Below are 21463 nucleotides of genomic sequence, written 5' to 3'. Positions count from 1 at the left end.
ATATAGGGCCTATCTCTATCTATCTATCCATCTTTTTTTTAAAATCTTTTTTTATCTTTTTTTTCTTTCTTCTTTATTTTCGTTTTCTTTTTTTCTCTTTATTTATTTTTTTTTATTTCAATCCAGCAAACTTATAGATAGGCCCTTCACATGCATGCATGATATACATCCATATTCATTTTTATTGGGTTTTTTAGTGTTTGTACCTTTTTTTTTGCTTGTTGATTTATCCTTGGGTAAATGTGCACCCCCTTTTGGAAAATGCTGGATCGACCCCTGGCTCTTGAGGAGATATTAATATGCGAGGTAGCAAAGCGAGTGAGCTAAAGTGAGAACTGAAATCTATGATCTAGAGTCTAGACATGTCTGAGCGTATCGCAAACTGGAATAATGAGTCATTACGAATATCTGCATGCATTCACATGCACTAGCTCGCGATATTAGCTCTGCGCCTGGCGCTGGCCTGAGTGCATTTTAGCGTGTGATGTCGATGTCGAAGCCGACGTGACAGGTCCGTTAACCGTTTTGAGTTGTGATCCCGTCTGCTTCAATTGTTAGTTTGAGGCTGAGGCTTTAGTCAAATCAAACTCGAAGCTAGCTGAGACAATTGAGACTTTACAGTGTAGGAGCGAGCTAACGAGCTAAACAACACGTTACTATAGTTCCAGCTTCTTTCAGATCAGCGGACCCTTCTTGGATTAGGAAGGCCTACGGTAGTTTCGCTGCTGCTGTACGGGGGAGTGTGGGGTGGCTATACGCTGGGCGGTGCGATAGACCTTTTGGAAGAAAGACCTGGGAAACAGACTGGTCAGCAAGGTTATTATATTCACATCTGCATTAGACTTCGTCAAGCTCAGAATGGCTGAAGTAACAGATTCATGTTTCAACAACATACTCATGCTGACTGATTCTTACAAGGTGAGTTACCGTAGTTGGCCTAGGCTTAAGTTATCGTGAAATTTAAATTTAAGCCTGCTACTATTGCTAAAGTAATAGCTCATCAGTGATTTTAAAAGTTTCTCAAATTTTCCCATAGAAAACACACGTTTGGTAATACGATACCTTTTTCAAGTGACCAAAATATTTCACATGTGAAGAGGGGTACGATTGGAGCTAATATTGTAAAAAGGAAGAATGATTTCAGGAAAATAATTATATTTTGTAGGTAATTTTGTATTTATGGTGAAAGTTTGGTGAGTTGTATGGGAATAATTTGTTTGATATGATTGAATTCATGAAAAGTGTTCAGTAATACGATCCACTACCATATATACTCTCTTGAACTTGCAATCTTGAACATTTGTACAATTGAATTCAACAATCATAATAATTAGTTTTCTCCCCCACCTTTATCTTCAATTATAAGCTAAGGGTCATGGAAACAATTTTTTAGCTGTACATAGAGTCCATTGTAGAAATTGTTTACTTGCACCGTACACTCAGCACTTGACAAGCACAAGGTACAATAATACGTCAGTGGTGGACTGTACCAGACTCAAAGAAGAAGAAGACAATTGTCATTGTTATCCCCCAAAAAATTAATTCAGCGTGCACCAGAGGCGGCAGAACATCAGGCTTGGACAAAATTATATAGGTGCCCCTACACTTTCATTGTACGAGCCTGACATTTCGCCGCCTCTTGCGTGCAAAGAGTTAATGGTAAGTTAGACAGGCACCATGTGGGAGATCATCTCCAGTTGCAATTCCAGAGACTTTTGTAAAGAATTTTGGAATCCAATTTCAGAGAGACCAATTTCCTTTATTTACATTTGCTGTAAAAGGATTTTGGTGGCAAACTGAAGTGTGATAAGCAGATTCCTCATGAAAAATTACCCCTTTATACTGGTACTGACTATCACCTCATACTTTAAAAATTCAGCATCTCCTTTTGTTTCATAAGGATTTTCGTTGTCATCCACACACAAAACAAATGGGCTTCTGAACTCAGTGGGACAAAATTTTGGGTGGAAGAAATTATGTTCTTGTAGGTTTAGGACCTAGGTGTTATTTCTTTTGTCCTTTTGCAATGCAAACTTGTCTCCAATATGGGAGATTGTCTCCATAAAGAGAGTCTTCCATATTGGCTGTGTGCCTCTACTGGCACTGGTAGATGAAGATCAAGACCTCTACCCAACTGTTAACTGTGAATCTAACATTTTTAATTCAAACCCTAGCCTTAAACATACCTAACAGTCTTGGATCAGGTTAACTCGAGGAGATATGCATTCATCCAAAGTAGCTTATTTGTGGATTCAGTGGACTCAGCAAACTATAAAACCTAAAGGTTCTAACTCTGTTTCAATGGTTGTTCAGCTGGACTATGTCTTGCTTCACTTCAAGTACAAGTGGAGAAAGTAAAAGAGTACCGGTAGTTTAAAAAAATGTTGAATTTCCTCCAAGACCCAGTAGACCTATTTCACCAATCAGCCATTGAACATACTCAAGATTTGCAGGTTAACTGTCATGTTTTTTTCACATAGTTTGGACTTGCCTCAATTCTTTAACTCCATCACCTTGATTTTGAAAAACATTCCAATCCATCATGCACTGTGGTTTAAAAAGTTTATAGAAATGTTCAGATAATTTCCCAAAAGTTTTCATGATTATCTTTTTAGGATCAGTACATTGAATATACTCATCAATGTCCTGTGATTCTTGCTAGGAACCAAACAAGGGATTTGGATTAATGCATGATATATTTTTTTCACAAAATTTCCCTTAGTCCCTATCACTGCTATTCATCGTATTTAGTCCAAGGTAATGAATTCATTTCACTGAAGTAATATTTGTTTATTATTAAGAAAAGTTTTTTGTGATATGATTTCTGAATTTTGACCAAGTAGAGCATCACAACTTGACAAGAATATGCTAATATCTGTTAATACAAGATAATTTGTGTGTTCTGTGGCCTGTATCACTAAGCGCCAAGATGCGTCTTAAGCATCCATAAGTCCGGTTATAGGACTTAGTGTAAGATGCATCTTAGCGGGAGTTTCACAAAGACCACTAAGACGCGTACTGTACTTAGTACCCATTTATCTAAGTTGCATACAGAGCGTAGCCTACGTCTCGTCTCGACGAGACGTAGGAACTGTTCTTAGTGTAATGCCATGTTTCCTAGTGGCCACAAACTGCAGGAGCGCTTCGACTTTAACCCTTTGGAAGTCCTTGCTTCTTTTTCTAGGCGTTTCCTAAATTTTTTGAGGCAAATGCATATTGTTATTAATTTATTTTTATGAATTGCCCAACATCATGTCATTGCCTGTCTGTACACTACCAAATATGTTTATAGTAGAGAGAGGGGGGGGGGGGGGTAATGAGCACTATTTTTTGTACTCAACACCCCCTCCTCCCTTGAGAAAAAAACAAAAAGGTAAAATTTTGGTTAATTTTTTGTTTTCGTCGAGGTATCAAATACAACTTCCACTGCATACATTTCACTTTCAATATTTTACTTCTATATGTTGTCTTAAGAAAAAGGTATACCTTCCCCATTATCCTCCTACAGTAAAAATTATGTTAAAAGTGACAAAATTCCTCCTCCTTTCACTTTTTAGTTGCAGACGATGCAGACGAAAACTTGCGGGAAATTAATACTTTTTATCTTCACACAAGGTCGAAGGTCACGAAATTAGGCTTCGTAGACTCAAAATCCAGATGTTTTATTGTTGAAGACGCGTCGCACACAGGACTTAGTAAAGAACTGTTTAGTGGAACTGACGCACCAACAGGACGTCAGTAAGACCCATCTTAGTGTATGACGCGTCGCAGTACTGTTTAGTGAAACAGGCCCCTGGTGAACAACAAAATACAGTTGAGGTAATAAGGAAATAACAGATCGCAATGAATGTGATAAAGTGTATTTTGTAATACGATATTGATATTTTTGAAGACTATCGTAGTGTGTAGTGTGATTTATACATGTACACTCAAGAGTCAAGACAAAGACAGTGGTTTAGATGTACGTGATACATCATCAAGGTGTCAGAAGATGCATACAGTCACTTGATCAGGTGCTATTTTGTGATTTGATGATCCTTAGGTCACCCATCACAGACAGTATCCCGATGGCACCACCCTCGTTTCCTCCTACTTTGAAAGTCGTGGAGGAAAATTCCCAGAGGTGGTATTTTTCGGACTCCAGTACATCCTAAAGAGATGGCTCTGTGGTCAGGTCATCACGGCTGAGAAGATTGCTGAAGCCAAAGAACTGTACAAGCTTCACTTTGGTGCAGACCACTTCAATGAAGCAGGATGGACCCATATTCTAGAGGTATGTTATCATGAAAAAAATGTTAGATTTTAGTGGATGGGTGCTTAATGTCAAGTCAGGATATCTGGTAACATAATTAGTTGGACTATGAAAACATTTGCTGGAGATGGGATGGAGATGGGATATCCAAGAAAGCCTTGATCATATCTAAAGGACAAGTCCACCCCAACAAAAACTTGATTTGAATAAAAAGAGAAAAATTCAACAAGCATAACACTGAAAATTTCATCAAATTCGGATGTAAAATAAGAAAGTTATGGCATTTCAAAGTTTCGCTTATTTTCAACAAAATAATTATATGAACGAGCCAGTTACATCCTTATGAGAGAGTTGATGACATCACCCACTCTCTATTTATTTTGTATTTTATAATATGAAATATGAAATATTTTTATTTTCTCGTCATTGTCATGTGAAATGAAGTTTCACTCGTCCCTGAACACGTGGAATTCTATTATTTTAACATTTTGTGCTTCAGGCAAGGAGGTCCTAATTGTCAAATTTGTAAAAATAGAAATATTGTATAATTCAAACAATAAAAAACAAAAGAAATAGTGAGTGAGTGACATCATCGACTCTCTAATTTGGATGTAACTGGCTTGTTCATATAACTATTTTGTTGAAAATAAGCGAAACTTTGAAATGTCATAACTTCTAATTTTACATCCGATTTTGATGAAATTTTCAGCATTGTGCTTGTCTGATTTTATTCTATTGATTCAAATCAACATTTTTCTGAGGTGGACTTGACCTTTAAGAAAAGGAAAAGTCATTCATATTTTCATGTTATTTTCATTTTGAATATTTCATTGCATAATAATAATACAACTATCCCACATTTATGTGATTTATCTGTGTTGGCTTGGTTTTTACTGCAACTACTTTTCATTTATCTGTAACTCCTGTATTGAACCATAGATTCATATGTGTTGTAAAGTTAAAATAATTCAAGGCATAAGAAAATAAATTATTATTTCATTAATGCAATTTATTTCCATATTCAAATTCAAAGTTGAAAACAAACATTGAAAAGAGCAAATCACAAACAAGAATGTATTTAACATCAAAATACATGTGTGTTAGTTGAAAATTTATATGATTAAAGAGAGAACTTTACATTACAAAACTTTGCAATACATGTAATAAGAACAATTTACAATGGACTTTACATAATTTATATTGAGGGTGTTTCCATTTTACATGTTAATAGTGTTTGCCATTTATTTGGTGAGTTTATTCAACCATTTGTTCATTCAATTTTATGCCCAGAAACATGGTGGCTACCTGCCGTTGAGGATAAAGGCTGTACCGGAAGGATCCGTCATTCCATACAAGAATGTCCTTTTCACTGTAGAAAATACAGACCCTCAGGTCCCGTGGATAACAAATTGGTTTGAGGTAAATGTCTATCATTATTTTTCTCTAATATCACTGATGTTTTTAGAATGTGTAGACCAATGTGTAAAATTTGCAAGCACAATATGTCCCCCTGTGAGTCATTCACAAAATATTAAGGCATGCAAAAGTTGATAAACCATAACAATAACACAATGCTCTTTTTCTTTGCTTGCCAATTTAGATGTCTTGATGATGTTTAGATTTAGCCGGCACAAAAGTTGAATCTTTTATTGAATTGATAATCAGAGCTCTCATAGTTTAATAAACAGATAAATAAACTTACTGATGCTGTACATAATGTATTGAGATTAACTGCCAGCAGAAGAATGTCTCTTCGTTAAACATTTACATTGTTTGCAGATACATTGCAACAACACGATGGGCCAAATAAGAGTAAGAATACAAATTCAGATCTTATTTGTTGTTGTTATTTTGCCAGACCTTACTGGTGCAGGTGTGGTACCCAATGACGGTGGCAACGAACTCCAGAGCACAGAAGGAGTTGATAGCCAAGTACCTGAGTGAAACGGCCGATAATCTGACAGGACTTCCTTTCAAGCTCCATGACTTTGGATTTCGAGGGGTGTCGTCAGTAGAGGTACCTAATATAGTCCTTAAAATGATAACACATTGGGAGGTGGATATATCGCGTGCAGCTAGATCTTGCACGATCGTCACTGCATGTGAGGGAGAAAGATGGAACCAAAACAATTCGAGTAACAATGACCTTGTGTTTCTTGCATTCTTAGAATAATTCATTTATCATGTGTTATGACCCATTGGGCAGAAATGATCAATGAAACACAAAAGTTTCATCTCTTCGAGTGATTATTGATGGCCAAACTATCCTGTACCATGTGACTGAATTTTGACCAATCCTCTAGCAAGATTCTTAGTATGTGAAATATACTGTGTTATACCTGAAGATACATGTAGCTGCTCTTTAGTAGGGCACAAGCTGATGGGAGACTTATTGTAGTGAGCAGCACCAATATTGTGATATAACCACAAGAGCCCTTCATCAGGGCTTCCACTATTGAAATTAGCTAACAGGAAAGCCAGTTCATACCATTTATGAAAGGTCAAGATAGTTTACAATACAGGGTAGGTGTAGTCTGCGACAACCAGACTTGGTCTGTAAAAATATTTTTTATGTCCATAGTCAACACCATCAAGAGTGTTAAAATTTTCTGGGATAGAACTGATTTGAAAACACATTGATGCTTTAAGACATACTAGTATCAAAAACATTATTTTTGTATATACATGAACATATAAAGAAGTAATAGAACCACAATGTTTGATTTCTTGTTATGTAATAAAGGGTGATTTCTCTTGACAGACGGCTGGCATAGGTGATGCAGCTCATCTGGTTAACTTTCAAGGAACAGACACTATACCAGGGATTGTTGTTGCTAGGAAGTATTACTCTTGTCAAATGGCTGGATTCTCAATACCTGCTGCTGAGCATAGGTAAAGCTCTGAAATTTTTATTTGAAAGTGTATTTAAAAAAAAAATGTGATTTCATGTGTCGATGTCAGAATAGGAATGAATGTTTGGGCACAGTACTTGCAGGTACATGTAAGTGCATTGTTCGCATAGGCTACTAAACTGGGAACAATCTTGTTTCAGAAACAGTTCACATAGACGCATAAGCATGCAGGGAGATACAAATTTAGAGCCAAAACCTTTGTTAGTATAGTTCTCTAGTATTTGGCATACACCCAGTTTGCTGCAAGTCAACAATACACCATATGGTATAGACGTCATTATTAACATTTATTATATAGGTGTTTTTTTTAAATTATCTAACCATCAATAGATTCCAGGGTTTGCATGTTTCATTATTCCAAAGTCAGGGGGAAATTCTGGACATTTATTGATTTCCTCTGGGAAATCATTTGTTCAAGATTTTTTTTTTTTTACTTACTTTTTTTTGAATTAATGTGTCACATGATTGATGATTCATGGAAATAAACATTTTTTCTGCTCTAGAAATTATAGGAATTTTGTAAATGTGTAAGCGTGATGTCTTGATCTCCATTCTCTTTATAGCACAATCACAACATGGGGTAAAAATGGAGAGCGGGAAGCCTTCAAGAACATGCTGGACCAGTTCCCTACTGGTCTGGTGGCGGTGGTCTCGGACAGCTTTGATGTGTATAATGCCTGTGAGAAGGTGTGGGGGGAGCAGCTGAGGGAACAGGTTATCCATAGAGGGGAGAGTGGATCGATACTTGTCATTAGACCCGATTCAGGAGAGCCTCGTGAGGTTGTCCTCAAGGTGAGTCATCTACCCCCCCCTTCCCTCCTTCCTCCCCTTGAAGAATAAAAGATAACAATGAATCGGAATTAAAGTTTGGCATAATGTAGACTTCTGTAAAAAGCATGTAATTGGTGTCCATGTGAATGCATAAAAAGTGTCTAAAAACCATTCTGAGAAAGTTTTTAAGATGTACCCAGAACTCCAAGCTTAATAGATACTTCTGTCTGAAATCAGAGGAGTTGTAGGCTTGTACTTCAAACCAGTTACTGTACTTCCCATTATCTCGAGATCTTGACCATCCTAAAGGCAACCGCACACCTTACCATTGGTCTGCGACCTGATTTCAGAATAAAATGTAGTAGAATTTGATGCTTATATTGAGACTTGGAATAGCTTACTGTGTAATGTTCTAAATCATCCTTCTTAGAATAAAAGTGAATCTAATATCTAGTCGTAATGACGTCATAGCAGTTGTATGATTGGCTACGATTTGAAACTAATTTGGCCTTTACTCCAAAATAAAAGCTTTCAATCTTTCAAAATGGTTATATTAGTATTCTTTTAATTAATTTTAACCTCGAATGAAATGATATGTTCCATTTACATTTTCAGAAAATGAGCAAAGTGCGATTTGTTCCAAAATCGGATCGCGAACAGTCGTAAGGTCTGCGGTGGCCTTAAAAGAAAAGAAATTGAATGGTGGTTACTGAGATGCTTCTGTTTTGATATGAAAATTACTTTGGAAAATTGTTAACATACATGTTCTAACATGTATTTCCATTTTCCTGTAGATACTGAACATTCTGAGCAAGGTGTTTGGATGCTCCAAGAACTCTAAAGGTTACAAGATGCTACCTCCTTACCTTCGAGTGATCCAAGGGGATGGTATTAGCTACGACACCATCGATCAGATTCTTAGCAAGATGAAGGAGGAAGGGTGGAGTGCGGATAATCTTACGTTTGGCAGCGGGGGCGCTCTCCTTCAGAAACACAACAGGGACACCCAGAAGTGTGCCTACAAGTGCAGCTACTGTATCATAGATGGTGAATCGGTGAGAGCTTTCATCTTGTTAAATTTTCTACATCACCGCTTGACAAAGTGATTGAAACACCAAATTTGAACCTAAGTCAAATTTGAGTTATTTCATAGCTTCATCATTCTTTGACCATGGTCTTTTATTTCACAAAATTTGAAACTTGATTCTTGTAAAGGCAAACAAATATTGAGACTTCTTTGCAAACCCTTCTCTCGAGTTAAGGGTCTGAATGTGCAGCCTACTCATGCCTTGTGTACTGAAGGGTTCCTGTGCTAGTCTTTGCGTGGAGACACACTTGCTGATCAAAGTTTTTATCAGGGTCTGTGCCTGCAGAATACAAATAATGCAATATTATATTATGAAGTGTACATAAATCTTAGCTGCCTGCTTGTTGATATTTTGTTTATGATAATGGTAATGGCATTTAGTAGCTTTGTGCAGGATTCAAAGTGAAAATCACAGATTCAGCTGCAAATTCAACTATGGTTACAATCTTTAATTTGAAACAGGAATGACAAAAGAATTGATAGGGCTCCAAGTAGACAAATTATTCATCAAGAGAGATACAGTTTTGCTGATGAGGGTACTGCATGTACCTCAACATTCTAGTTCTTACTGTAAGCCAGGCATGATATTCTCCTGACTAAAGTCGGAATTCCAATTATCTAATTAATTTTTTCGGATTATTTAATTATAATTATTTTATTTATTTATTCTAATTATTTGTTTATTTATTCTATTTTCGTTTATTATTTATTTATTCATTTTCATACATTATTTATTTTTTTTTTTCTTACGTGAAACCTGCTCAAGAACATTCTCGTTGTTTTTTTACTGCTTTTTAAAGTCAAGTGATAAAACTATCATGCAGACTCACCTTGAAAAGTCACTTTCGATTTCTTTACTATGCAAGAGCCTTGTAACCCCGCCTGGGGCGCCTTGGACTTTGTCGATGACTTTTGACTATTTTTTTTAAAAAGTATATAATGCCTGCTGTAGGCATAGTCTCTGATTGTGGCATTGAGGTGGACTGAGCCACTCCAGTCTGCCTGCAGAGTGTTCTCAGGCACCTTGTATGCCTATGGCGAACCTTAATTACTTGTAACCTTTATATCCGGGGGGGGGGGCACTCACATATATTGGATGTATGGCCGGGGACGTTCCGCTTTGATGACCCCCTTATTTAGACCTAATTTTCAGTTCTCTAGATAGTTTGAATGACAAAAGTTCCATTCAGAAGCTGGCTGCCCCGCTCGCAACAGCCCCGTTACGATACATCTCAATTCCTTAGCCTTGCCAAAATTGTCCAGCGCGAGAACCGCATGCAATTTAGCTTGCTGCATGCACAGCTTCACAACCCAATCAGAGCTCTGCGAGCAGCTCCATGTCCTGCTAGCTCCCACATATCCATGCACAGTGCTAGCGTGCATCATACCTACTGTGCCCCCCCCCCCCCCCCCGTTCCATAGACCCTGTTTTCTCACATTATTTCACACTGTCCGTTATATATTTAGTTCCCAAGATCTTGTATTTTACTCTAATTGTGGTCAGTTCCTTAGACCCCCTTTTCAGGGTTTCATGAGGCACACCCTCATCAAAATACAATTTGAGTGCCTTCCCCTCCGGCTTTATATAGTCATGACTTCCATTTCATCTAGAGTTCAGATATTGTTTATACACTAGTAAGAGACTCGGTATCAGAAGCAAAATTGTGTACTTTCAACAAAGCTAATCCATTCCTTTAATGTAATGATGGAGGTTTTTCCTTTGTTCTTCTTGCGATTTTCAGAGGAATGTGTTCAAGCAGCCAATCACTGATCTAGGCAAGAAATCCAAGAAAGGACAGTTGTCGCTTCAGGAAGTCGATGGAAAAATTGTAACGATGGAAGAAGGAAAAGGGAACCCAAACAAAGTAAGCGAAAAAAATAATTTCCAAACCCTGAAGGCCATTTCAAAAAGCTCTTCGTAAGTTAAGAGCGACTTTAAGAACGACTGGTGATCATCGCCAATGGTGTGTACCATTTACCGCAAGACAGGATCACCAGTCGCTCTTAACTTACGAACATCTTTATGAAACACCCGCCTGATCAACCCCGCTTGGCCAGGTAATTCCCGCTGTCACAATTTCACCTCCACAGGCCAGATTTTGAGCGTTGGACCAAGGACGAAATGATATACAACAGCTGTGCTATTACGTAAGACTTCTCTGCCTGTAGTAGACGTTCTGAATGAAATTATTGTATTCGATATTTAATCACGTTTTCAAAGGCATAGTGTATTCAGAAATTCAATGTTAGTCCATTTTCAATTTCGAACAAAGAAAATCGACCTCAAAATAAGGAAAGTAAGTAAGTAAAATGTGGCGGCATGCTTTGCCGGGATCGCGCTCAGGCTGTTGTGTTATCTTCGGACCGAGGTCAAGAAACAGGTGTTTTGATACTTACATTGCTTGCTTGGGGCAGTAAGGTTTGTCATACTTGGAGAAGAGAATTGTTTGAGAAAAACTGGAGTATAGTGTTCTCAAATGGAGGTTTTCGTCATGCAATGTTTTTATATTTACAATGATAGTTCAATATACATATTTACAAAATATAACATTTAAATAAATTGTTATAATACAATAATACCATGAAATCGAAAGGGAAGGAGACCAACTAAAAAGTAGAGCTTTTAGGGTGAAGGACCCCTTATTATAAGCACATTTTATGAATAAAAAATAAGATAAAATAAAAAAAAAGATGAAATAAAGAAATAAAACAAAAAAATATAATGAATAAAAGTAAAATGAATGAAAATAAAATGAATAATATTATTGATTTTACATACAAGTAGATTCTAAAACAAATTGTGCAATTGAAATAAAAATAAAACTAATTGCATTGCACAAGGAGATGAAATTTATCGGCACAGTTTGTGAAATGTACTTGCAAGTTGGACACGTGTTTTTTCATTTAAAAGCTTCCATGTTAGTAAATGATATAATTTGTATTTACTGACGAAGATCACACTCATTTTAAATAAGCATTATGATGAAATCATATAAGCCTGCTGATATAAAATTTATTTATTTGATTTATTATCAAGACTTTCAGAATAATTTGTAAACATTTTAAAAACTTTTCCTCATCTATGTCAGGTTTTTCAAAGTCAAATCAAGTCAGATTTCTGGGATTCATTTGTGTATATAATGATAAAGTTTATTCAAATTTAAAACAAAAAAAGATTATAACAATCACACTACTCTACCCTGTTCATATTTACTATTGCTTCATATTACCCATTCCAAAAGATTTAGCCATTGTTAAGGAGGAATAAAAAAGGTGCCTGTTCCTAATGATATAAAATACCTACTGTAACTTCTTAGAGATTTTGTAAATGATGATACTGCTATTGAGTACATTCCAATGGCCAAAATACTATGAATGTTGAATTACCTTTGATATAATGTTAGTAAATAATTGTATGTCAGTGAGATTTTGAAATAAATTCATTTCAATTCATTCCATTTCAGGATCTTCTGGAGTTAGTGTATGAGAATGGTCAGCTCTTAAAGGACCATACGATGGATGAGATCAGGGAGAGGGCTGAAATAGACATTGTCAAACAAGGATCTAAGAACAGGATCAAGTAAGATGGTTCTCAATCAAGTGCTAATATAAACCACAGGAGGATAGTCTAGTCTCTAGACCTTTCATTGTCTCTGCTATGCTCTCATATGGTCGCTCGTTCAGTGTAATGGTTGCTAAAATGATGTATCTACATGTGTTCAAAATGGCATCTGCAATTTAGCATAAGAAATGTAAAAATGATTCATTGGGTAAAATATTCTGATTACATCTCCTTTTATACAGATTTGATAAGTTCGCTTTATACATGTATGTTAGAATCTGTTAATCATTCAGGTGAATCTTAACTAAGCTTTGTTATCTTTTCATAGCCTAATCAGTGCAAATGAATCATATATCATCCAGGTTTGTTTTTTGTCTATATGCAGTATGAACAAAAATAAGCGTAACATTTGTTTTGCTCAAGTAAATCATTTTCTGTTTAATATAATATCAGTTTTTGAAATCTACCTACAGCCCTTTGCTGTTGACAAGTTATAGTTATTTCATAAAATGGGAAGTTGTTTAGGATTGTACAAGAAGGTACAAGTACAGTTGATATGAATTTTAGAATAATACACTCGTGAATGGGAGTTGTTTTGGATCCAATTTCAGAGTATTCTCAACTTGGTATTTGTCAAAATATGAATAGCATAAACTATTTTATGACTGACAAATGCACATAATACTGAAGATTTGCACATATTTAGCTTTTGGTAAAAGTAATCTAAATTGAAACGCCAAGCAAAGTGTTCTTTACATGTATCTTGATATTAATAGAAAAAATGTTGTAATTATAAAAAGGCACGGTTTGTATTAGTGGCTAGTTTATACAAATGATATCAATGGTATTCAGAATTTATGGTTGCACCTCGATATTGATTCTTTTTAACTTTGAAAATGAAGGACAAACCCACTTAAATCATGAATGTTTCATTTTCTAATGTGCGCCATATTTAGGTTTGAAAATATAAATATATTTATATGTGGAAATATATCTAATCAGTTTATATTAAATTGATATGATAGTGATAATAATGATAATAATGGTAATAATAATAATAATAATGGTAATAATAATATACAGCATTTATATAACTATTAATACAAATGATTCTAAGCGCTACGTACTATTAGCATGAAGAGTGGCAAATGGAGATAAATGCCTTGCCAAAGGATGCGAGTGCTGTGGTGGGATTTGAACCCCAGACCTTCAATGTCCACAGAATTATCCACCGAGTCACAACGCTTCTACATATATTGGTTAAGCTGGTAAATCAATTGGTCTGATGTGAAGTCAGTCAGTTTAAAAAGAATATCCCATTTCTGGAAGATGGATGTATTTCATTAAAAAAAAATTCTCATTCCGTGAAAATGGGTGTATTTTATTTTGCTGCATTCCCCTATGGTTCAGGTGTTTAAGAAGTTAATTTGTGTGATTGAAGATGCCATGGTCCAGTTGTATGCAATTCTCACATGATTGCTAACTCGAGCAAGTTTTCAGCTCAAGATTATAAAGAGATTTTTTTTTTTTAGATTATCCATGTTTTAACCAGGCTTCACTCAAGAAAATGTTAATATTAATGAGGCAGGAACTAGCTAGGCAGAATACTTGTACATGTATTTTGAAATTTAAAATTTTATACATTAACTTTAAGTTTAGTGAAAGATTAGTATGGAATGATTTTATTTTGAAACTTTTATCATGAGAGAATGAAATGTAGTTTATTATTTTACATAGAAGAAAATATGTATATATTTGTTTCTTTTATTTTACTTACATGTAGCATATTTGAAAGCTCCAAGTGAGGAGGGCAAATGTGTTGTTTCGTATGAGAACAACATTTTGTACTGATGATTTGGTTGAATGTCAAGAGCTAAATGGTAGTGTCTTGACGTTAAATGTATGGATTATCTGTTATTATGTTACAGTTGGAATGTTTGCTTTCATTTAATACTCTGTATTCTGTTTGTGTTTATTTAAGGTGTGCTGTGTTTTTTATATAGAATTAGGTATACCAACAGTTAGTACTCAAAGAGTATTTGAAAGGAAATAGGAGATCGAGTTTTTGTCATTTTTGGAAATCTTAACTACTGCAATCGCTTGTGCTGGGGGATGTTTCATATGAAATTGAAAAAACACACAAATTTGATTAAACGCTAGAGATATTAGTATGTGGCAATATAGATTGATAATAAGAAAATTAGATGTTGATGATGAAGTGTTGACAATCACATATGAAAAACAATGAAATTTAAAAAGGACAAAATGTTTTAGCTCAATTGCTTCACTTGTAAGTGTTTGTCTCAATTTTTTTTGTTTAAAGGAGAATGAAACCATTGGAACAAGATAGCTTGTGTGAAAACAAAAAAATCAAAGAAACAGATCAACAAAAGTTTGAGAAAAATCAGACAAATAATGAGAAAGTTATGAGCATTTGAATATTGCGATCACTATTGCTATGGAGATAGCAAATTGGCAATGCGACAAAGATGTGTGATGTCACTGATGAACAACTCTCCCCATTACTTAGTATATATTTCACTTGAATTGCCTCTTTTATCACATCTATCCATAGATCATGTGTTCTTTCTACATGAGGGCATGTAATACATATTTTTTAAGAATACATAATGGATAAAGAGTTTGTATCATCATAAAAAAAAGCAAAAAGAGACATTTTGAGGGTATTTTATAGTCCACCAAAGGGAAAGTTGTTCATCAGTGACATCACACATCCTTGTCGCATTGCCAATGCATTTAGTGATTGCAATATTCAAATGCTCATAACTTTCTCATTATTTGTCCAATTTTTCTCAAACTTTCTTTATTCTTATTCTTTGATTTTCTGTTTCTACACAAGCCTATTTGTTCCAAAGGTTTCATTCCCTTTAAGTAAACCAAAACGTGTTGCGCCATATGTTTCTCTCTCTTGTGTGCTGTGTGAATGTAATCAAAATGTAACATGTATTTTTTTTTCATTAGTTTCTAGGAAGAATGTATTTTTTTACTTCTTCCATAATATTATTTAAAAAAAAAGATGTAGGCTATATTCTTGGACCTTCCAGATTGCAGATCATGTTTACATGGAGCGCAATGTGGTTCGTAAATTTTTTCCCTTCAAAATTATCTCTTGGTTTTTTCATGTGCTCCTCTTGGGGCTAGGTAGGGCCTTTATATACAAATGTATGTTTTGTTTTGTTTTTGTTTTGTTTTTTTACATATTTTTTATAAAAGAAGAAGTTATTGGTGTGGAAATCATGCTGTTCAAATATTTTGATGAGTGCTGAAATATAATCATTCTTTGAAATGATTTATTCTTGTAACACAACCTTTCAACATAAAGAAATAGTTTCTTGTATCTTTTCATTTTACAGAAATTTGTCTGAACATCCTGAATTCTTTCTTTGCATTTGTCTTTGTTTATGTTGTTATGGCTGTATTAGAAACAAAAGCAATGGAATATAGAGAATTTTTTGTAGTTTGGTGAATAAAGTTAGTAGCCAGTCTCAACTCTTTAAAATAATAGATGATATTGTGCACACCTTTAATAGATTTTTTTAATGACCGTCCAATTATGTTATTATTTTTGTGTATTTTTTGTTAATCAGTGTGTAAGCCTGGCAGATTTGCATTTTCATATTAAAAAAAGAAAACAGGGTAATCTTTTTGATAATTGAAATTCTTTTATATGAAGGTCCGTGCATGTGATGTTGTTGCTAGTTGATCTTTTTTTGTTAATTCCTTTACCTTGATGTTAGGCAGTTGAGGCAGTTATGTTTTTTTTTTTTATTATTATTATCAATTCAAAGTCATGAACATAGTACTTTAAGAACTGATTGATGGATCTTGTAAAAACTTAAGAGCAGGGCCAGTGATCACAGAGATGTGAGAGCAATTACACATTTCAAACCATTTTGATTCATTACTGGTAAGTTTTATGAGCTAAATGTGCATCCAACATTGGTGTTGATTAGTCATGACCAGTCTTAATATTGATTGCTACTTTTTTGTTACAGATATTTTCAGCTTGGTTTAATGATAAAACATGGCATCATTTTTTTCCATTGAAAGTTAAGGATACACCTGAAATGTTTTCCTATCTGTTTGTATTTGTCAGTGCCTTTTGTTAATGTCAATAGTCCAAGTAATTCTGTTGAATGAAAGAAAACAAGAAACTCTCGAGCATCAAATGTTTGAAGAAGCAATATTTGTATTTCTTACATTTACATGTAAGGAATATACTCAAACATATAACAGTTCAAATGAAAAACATCCTTTGTTACAACAAACCCTTATAACATATTTATTTCACTGATTCTTTCATAGAAAACTTAACCGAATTTGGACATATTGACTTTTTAAGAATTACTGTACTTTTATTGAGTTGAATATATTTTATAATTTATGTAACATTTATGTTCTGATCCCTTTATATTGCTGCTCTTATCATCTTGTGTATAACCCTTATAACATGAAATATAAACCTAGTATTCCTTTTCAAATAACAGTGAAGTTATTCATTTTTGATATTTTTCTTCTTTATGTATTTATTTTAATGAAATTCTAAGTAATCATACAGTAATCATTGCCCCTCAAAATAATAACTTTATTCTGATAAAAAATAGATTAATTTTCATAGTAAATGTTTAAAACTACACATGTAATATCTTGAAACGCTTAATGTTCCTATCCCCCCCCCCCATAAAGAGGCTGAGTTTTCTATCAAATTGACCATATCAAATTCTACTGCTTGAAGTACGATATTTATAATGGTGATTGTATTTTACGTGATCATATAGCGGGGAAATTCAATGCAAATCTAGTCAAATGATAGTTCAGAATATTGCTTGTAAAAATGGCAAAAGTTGTCCTTTGTTGAACTCATCTGTATATGAAATAAACAATGTATAATAGATGACTGCTATTGGAAGCCATTTTCCATGTGAATTTGGTTTAGGATCACTTTGTTCAACCAATTTGGCTAATCACCATTTGTCACCTTTATGATCTTATGCAGTGATCATTTGGTTCTGATCATTTTATATTTGCTATTTTGTCTAACAATCATTTAGGGTATTTTACCAGTTCAAATTTTTGGTTTATGGTTTTATGATAATCCACATGTTGAAGCCAATTAGGTTGAATTGCATTTGATTGACAAAATATAATAATTCAATGATTAGATAAATGTGTGTGATGTTACACCTACACTGTAAAAACGCTGTTAACAATTTTAAGCATTTTTTTTCTGCCCGTCACTCTCATAACGTCTGTTTAAACTTTCTAAACAACAGTTTGAACTTTTAAAATGTTTTAAACAAATTGTTTAAAAGTTTAAACAATTACAAAAAAAGTTTTAAACAACTTGTTGTTAGAGTGACAGGCTTAAACAATATGCTATTTTTTTTACTGTGTAGTGGATGTGAAAAGCACACTTGGAATGTGACAAAACGGAACATGGGCTAAGAAATTAGCAAAGGGAATGATTGGTTATAAAGCAGTCATGGATTAGACCAAAATGAGGATTGGACAATCTGAAATTAGACCAGGTGGCAATTCATTATGAAAGTGATTGTCCTTGTATGACCATCAAGGAGATGCAGCATCTTACTTTAATTATTTATCAATGAATCTGTGGTCTTAGTGAAAATTCAAAAGAAGAAACGCCTGATGCGACTAAATGTACTTCTCACGGGTAAATGGATGAAGGGAAATGATCTACAATCAGAATGGTATTGTGTCAAGCTGCACATGTATTTATGTTATTCAGTTTTTACTGTCATGATTATCTGAAATGTAACCTTGAATTTAATAAATGGTAAATTGTGTCAAATGATGCAATAAGATTCTCCAATGTGTGCATTCTGTGTGTTCAAGTGCTGCCATATGTTAGATGTTTACCTGGCATATGTACAAATAAAAAAAAAATATTGGTTTTATCCTATGGCTTGTGGCTTTGCGAGAAACTAGCAAATTGATAGTCAATTGAAAGTATTTTGAGTCCCCAAATCAATACAATGTCTTGCAAGTAATTACAAATTTACAATTAATTGCTGCTCTGTTTTTTTTACAAAGGAGTATGAATTGACATGTTACAGTTTGATGAAATTTTCAGCATTATGCTTGTTTGATTTCCCTCTATTGATTCAAATCAGCATTTTTCTGGGGTGGACTTGACCTTAACAACTTTTTACCGACAACTCTCTATGGAGTCCCTGTTGACTGCATTTAACAAATATTGTTTAAATTGATGTAAAGTAATATTTGAATGTTATTCAAGATGGTCCAGGGTAGTATGATTTATTCTCTGTTATGATGCTTATGATATCAAATTTGACAGTCTGCATGTATGGCAACAATGCTGATTATTTTGACACAAAGAGGGGATTCATTAATTCACAAAGAGCTTCAATGTGGAATAAAAGTTCGTAAAATGGATTTGACAATAAAATTATTGTATTAACCTTATGTAAATTAAGAAACATTTGCTGATTTACCGATTGTAACTCGTCCAAAACTGAATAATGGAATAATGAACATGAATCGATCAAATAAAATAATTAGTTTCAATATATTGGTTTGATAGTTGTTAGTTGGAAATTTATTAATGATGCATAATAGTCATATTTTACCAAACATCAGATTGTAACGTAATATGAGGGCAAAGTGTAATATGAAAGATCAAAGATTGCAAAACCGGTATGCAAAAATAATTCTTACTGCAGATTTTTAAAATACATATTATAAAGGCCTAACCAGGTTTTCTGAGATTTACTGGCAAATAGAATTACTTAGCAAATCCCAAAACTATCAAATGCCTTCATATTTGGAAAATGTAACCATTCCAAGAAAAGTTTCTGTTCGTTTCACTTTAATATTCTGCTATAACCCCCCCCTATTCTTGACAGCACCAGAAATCGACTTTCTGTTTTTAACGGTTATGCTACTAACTCCCCACTATGTTTTAACAATTGTTACCGAGAACTATCTGTTTCTACCCTTTATGCTACTATCTGTCCACTACAGTGTTTTTGAACAATGCTGAGCGGAACTAAGTTTCTGTTTTTATCTGTCAGTATGCTCTTAACTCCTCATTATTTTTAACAATACCAAGAACTGAGTTTCTGTTTCTACCCATTATGCTACTTTTTACCCACTATTTTAACAATACTGAGAACTAATTTTTTAAAATCCTTTATGCTCTTTTTATAATTCCTCATGCTCTAAGTTATGACAGAGGCGTCGATCCTGGCGGGGCAGGGGGGCAATCGTCCCACAAATGAAAATATTAGGGGGGGGCAAACATCGTTTTGCCCCAACCAATAATTCCGCATGTGCAAAAAATGATATAGAAAAATAGAAATAAGACTGTAATGTTACACAAAAATCAGCAAGTGAGATTAAGATACACAACTCGTATTTATTTGACGCTCGCATCATTTTTGTAGCAAAAACCTATACTTTTCATGATTGAATAGGTGAACAGAATGTCCCATTTTCAGTTCTAACCCTAAAAAGAACTCCGGTTCGATTTGCAATAATCTTTTGATGGATATATTTATATCTTGTTCTTTGTTAAAAACGTCCATTAAAGTATTTTTCCAGATTGAAATATTAAAAATTTTCAGCTTGCACTTCGCACTCGCGTCTATTGTTCTTTTAGATACCCATCTTAAACATTGGAACATTGGTACCAAAAATGCTTAGAATATCAAGATTTCAGGTCAGAATATGAAATATTTTAGCTTGTTCTCGGCACTTGCATTATCTGTGTAGTGAGATATGTATCGTCGTCATGAGTTACTACAAAACAGTTACCTTTTTCCTGTTTTCAGGTCAGTATAGTATAAAATTTCAGCTCGTGCTTTGCGCTAGCATTAATATGTTGGTGAGATATGTGTCTGTTTCTCATGAGTCATACATGCATATGTAAGGTAACAAAATATGCTGAAGATAATGCTTATATGTATGTGTATATATATATATATATATATAATATATATGTATATCTGAAAAGAGGTGGACTACTGCCAAAAGTTGGCAACTATGGGAAGGCTCAAAATGCAGAACACTTTCGATCTACAATTTTCATATTTTATGAAAACGAAACCCATGAAGAGATGTTTAAAAAGTCTTGTACTTTCTATGGGGATCCTCAAATTGGCCACCATGCTTCAGAATAGCTGATTTTTTTTGGCTTTCTCTGGAGATCGTCAAATTGGCAAACATGCTTCAAGATGGCTGATTTGTGGATAACTCCATTTGTTTTGTACACAAATTTTCCCCTTTACCTTTCAAATTGCATCTTGCTTCCTGAGTATCACATATGTCATGGGAAAATATAATTCACACCACATATATCAAGGTTAGCAGGACATAATCCTGGGGACATAATGTGAAATATGAAAAATAAAGGGGAAAATCTGAAAATTTGTGTACAAAACAAATGGAGAGAGTTGTCCACAAAATCAGCCATCTTGAAGCGTGTTTGCCAAATTGACGATCTCCATAGAAAGTAAAAAAAGACTTTTCAAACTTCCATAACTCGCTTATTCTGTAACCGATTTTTATGAACAAGTTTTAGATTGCTCCTCTCATTTTATTCTTTCTGATAAGATGGATTCTTTCTTCATTTTGGTTTCCTTTAAAATTAGTTTTATCCCCATGGAACAGGGATAGACGGATTCACATTACACTCGCAGCAATCATTCTTATCGCCCCACTCCAGAGTCGCTCCACTTTGCCTGGTCATTCCTCTGTCCTCGAACACTCCTCCTTAAACCCAAAAGCCCTTCTTAAACAGAGTCTGACATCCCTCCTCAGCTCATGCCCATTTCAATAAGCCAGTTCATAGTTCCACTCTGCGCATGATCAGAGGA

General features: G+C 34.5%; 1 protein-coding gene across 1 annotated transcript; it reads left to right on the top strand.

The window, feature by feature from the left end:
• The first annotated feature begins 617 nt into the window (after nucleotides 1-617).
• LOC121411831 (nicotinamide phosphoribosyltransferase-like) lies at nucleotides 618-13772 on the top strand. The gene is made up of 9 exons (XM_041604703.1): nucleotides 618-918; nucleotides 4043-4273; nucleotides 5543-5671; nucleotides 6111-6269; nucleotides 7014-7144; nucleotides 7728-7956; nucleotides 8730-8990; nucleotides 10765-10887; nucleotides 12487-13772. Exons 1-9 carry the CDS (start codon nucleotides 859-861, stop codon nucleotides 12604-12606), a joined length of 1443 nt encoding a protein of 480 aa, XP_041460637.1. The 5' UTR covers nucleotides 618-858; the 3' UTR covers nucleotides 12607-13772.
• Nucleotides 13773-21463: the final 7691 nt, after the last annotated feature.

Source organism: Lytechinus variegatus, chromosome 3 (assembly GCF_018143015.1).
Source record: "Lytechinus variegatus isolate NC3 chromosome 3, Lvar_3.0, whole genome shotgun sequence".
Lineage (NCBI taxonomy): Eukaryota > Metazoa > Echinodermata > Echinoidea > Temnopleuroida > Toxopneustidae > Lytechinus > Lytechinus variegatus.
Note: the sequence above shows the minus strand (reverse complement) of the source record. Positions and strands in the feature narration are given on the sequence as shown.

Excerpts from the sequence above, each read along its gene's own strand:
- LOC121411831 (XM_041604703.1), top strand. The coding sequence starts at position 859 with ATGGCTGAAGTAACAGATTCATGTTTCAACAACATACTCATGCTGACT. Across the intron at positions 4,274-5,542 it reads GATGGACCCATATTCTAGAG|AAACATGGTGGCTACCTGCC; the intron begins GTATGTTATCAT and ends TTTTATGCCCAG. Across the intron at positions 5,672-6,110 it reads GGATAACAAATTGGTTTGAG|ACCTTACTGGTGCAGGTGTG; the intron begins GTAAATGTCTAT and ends TTATTTTGCCAG.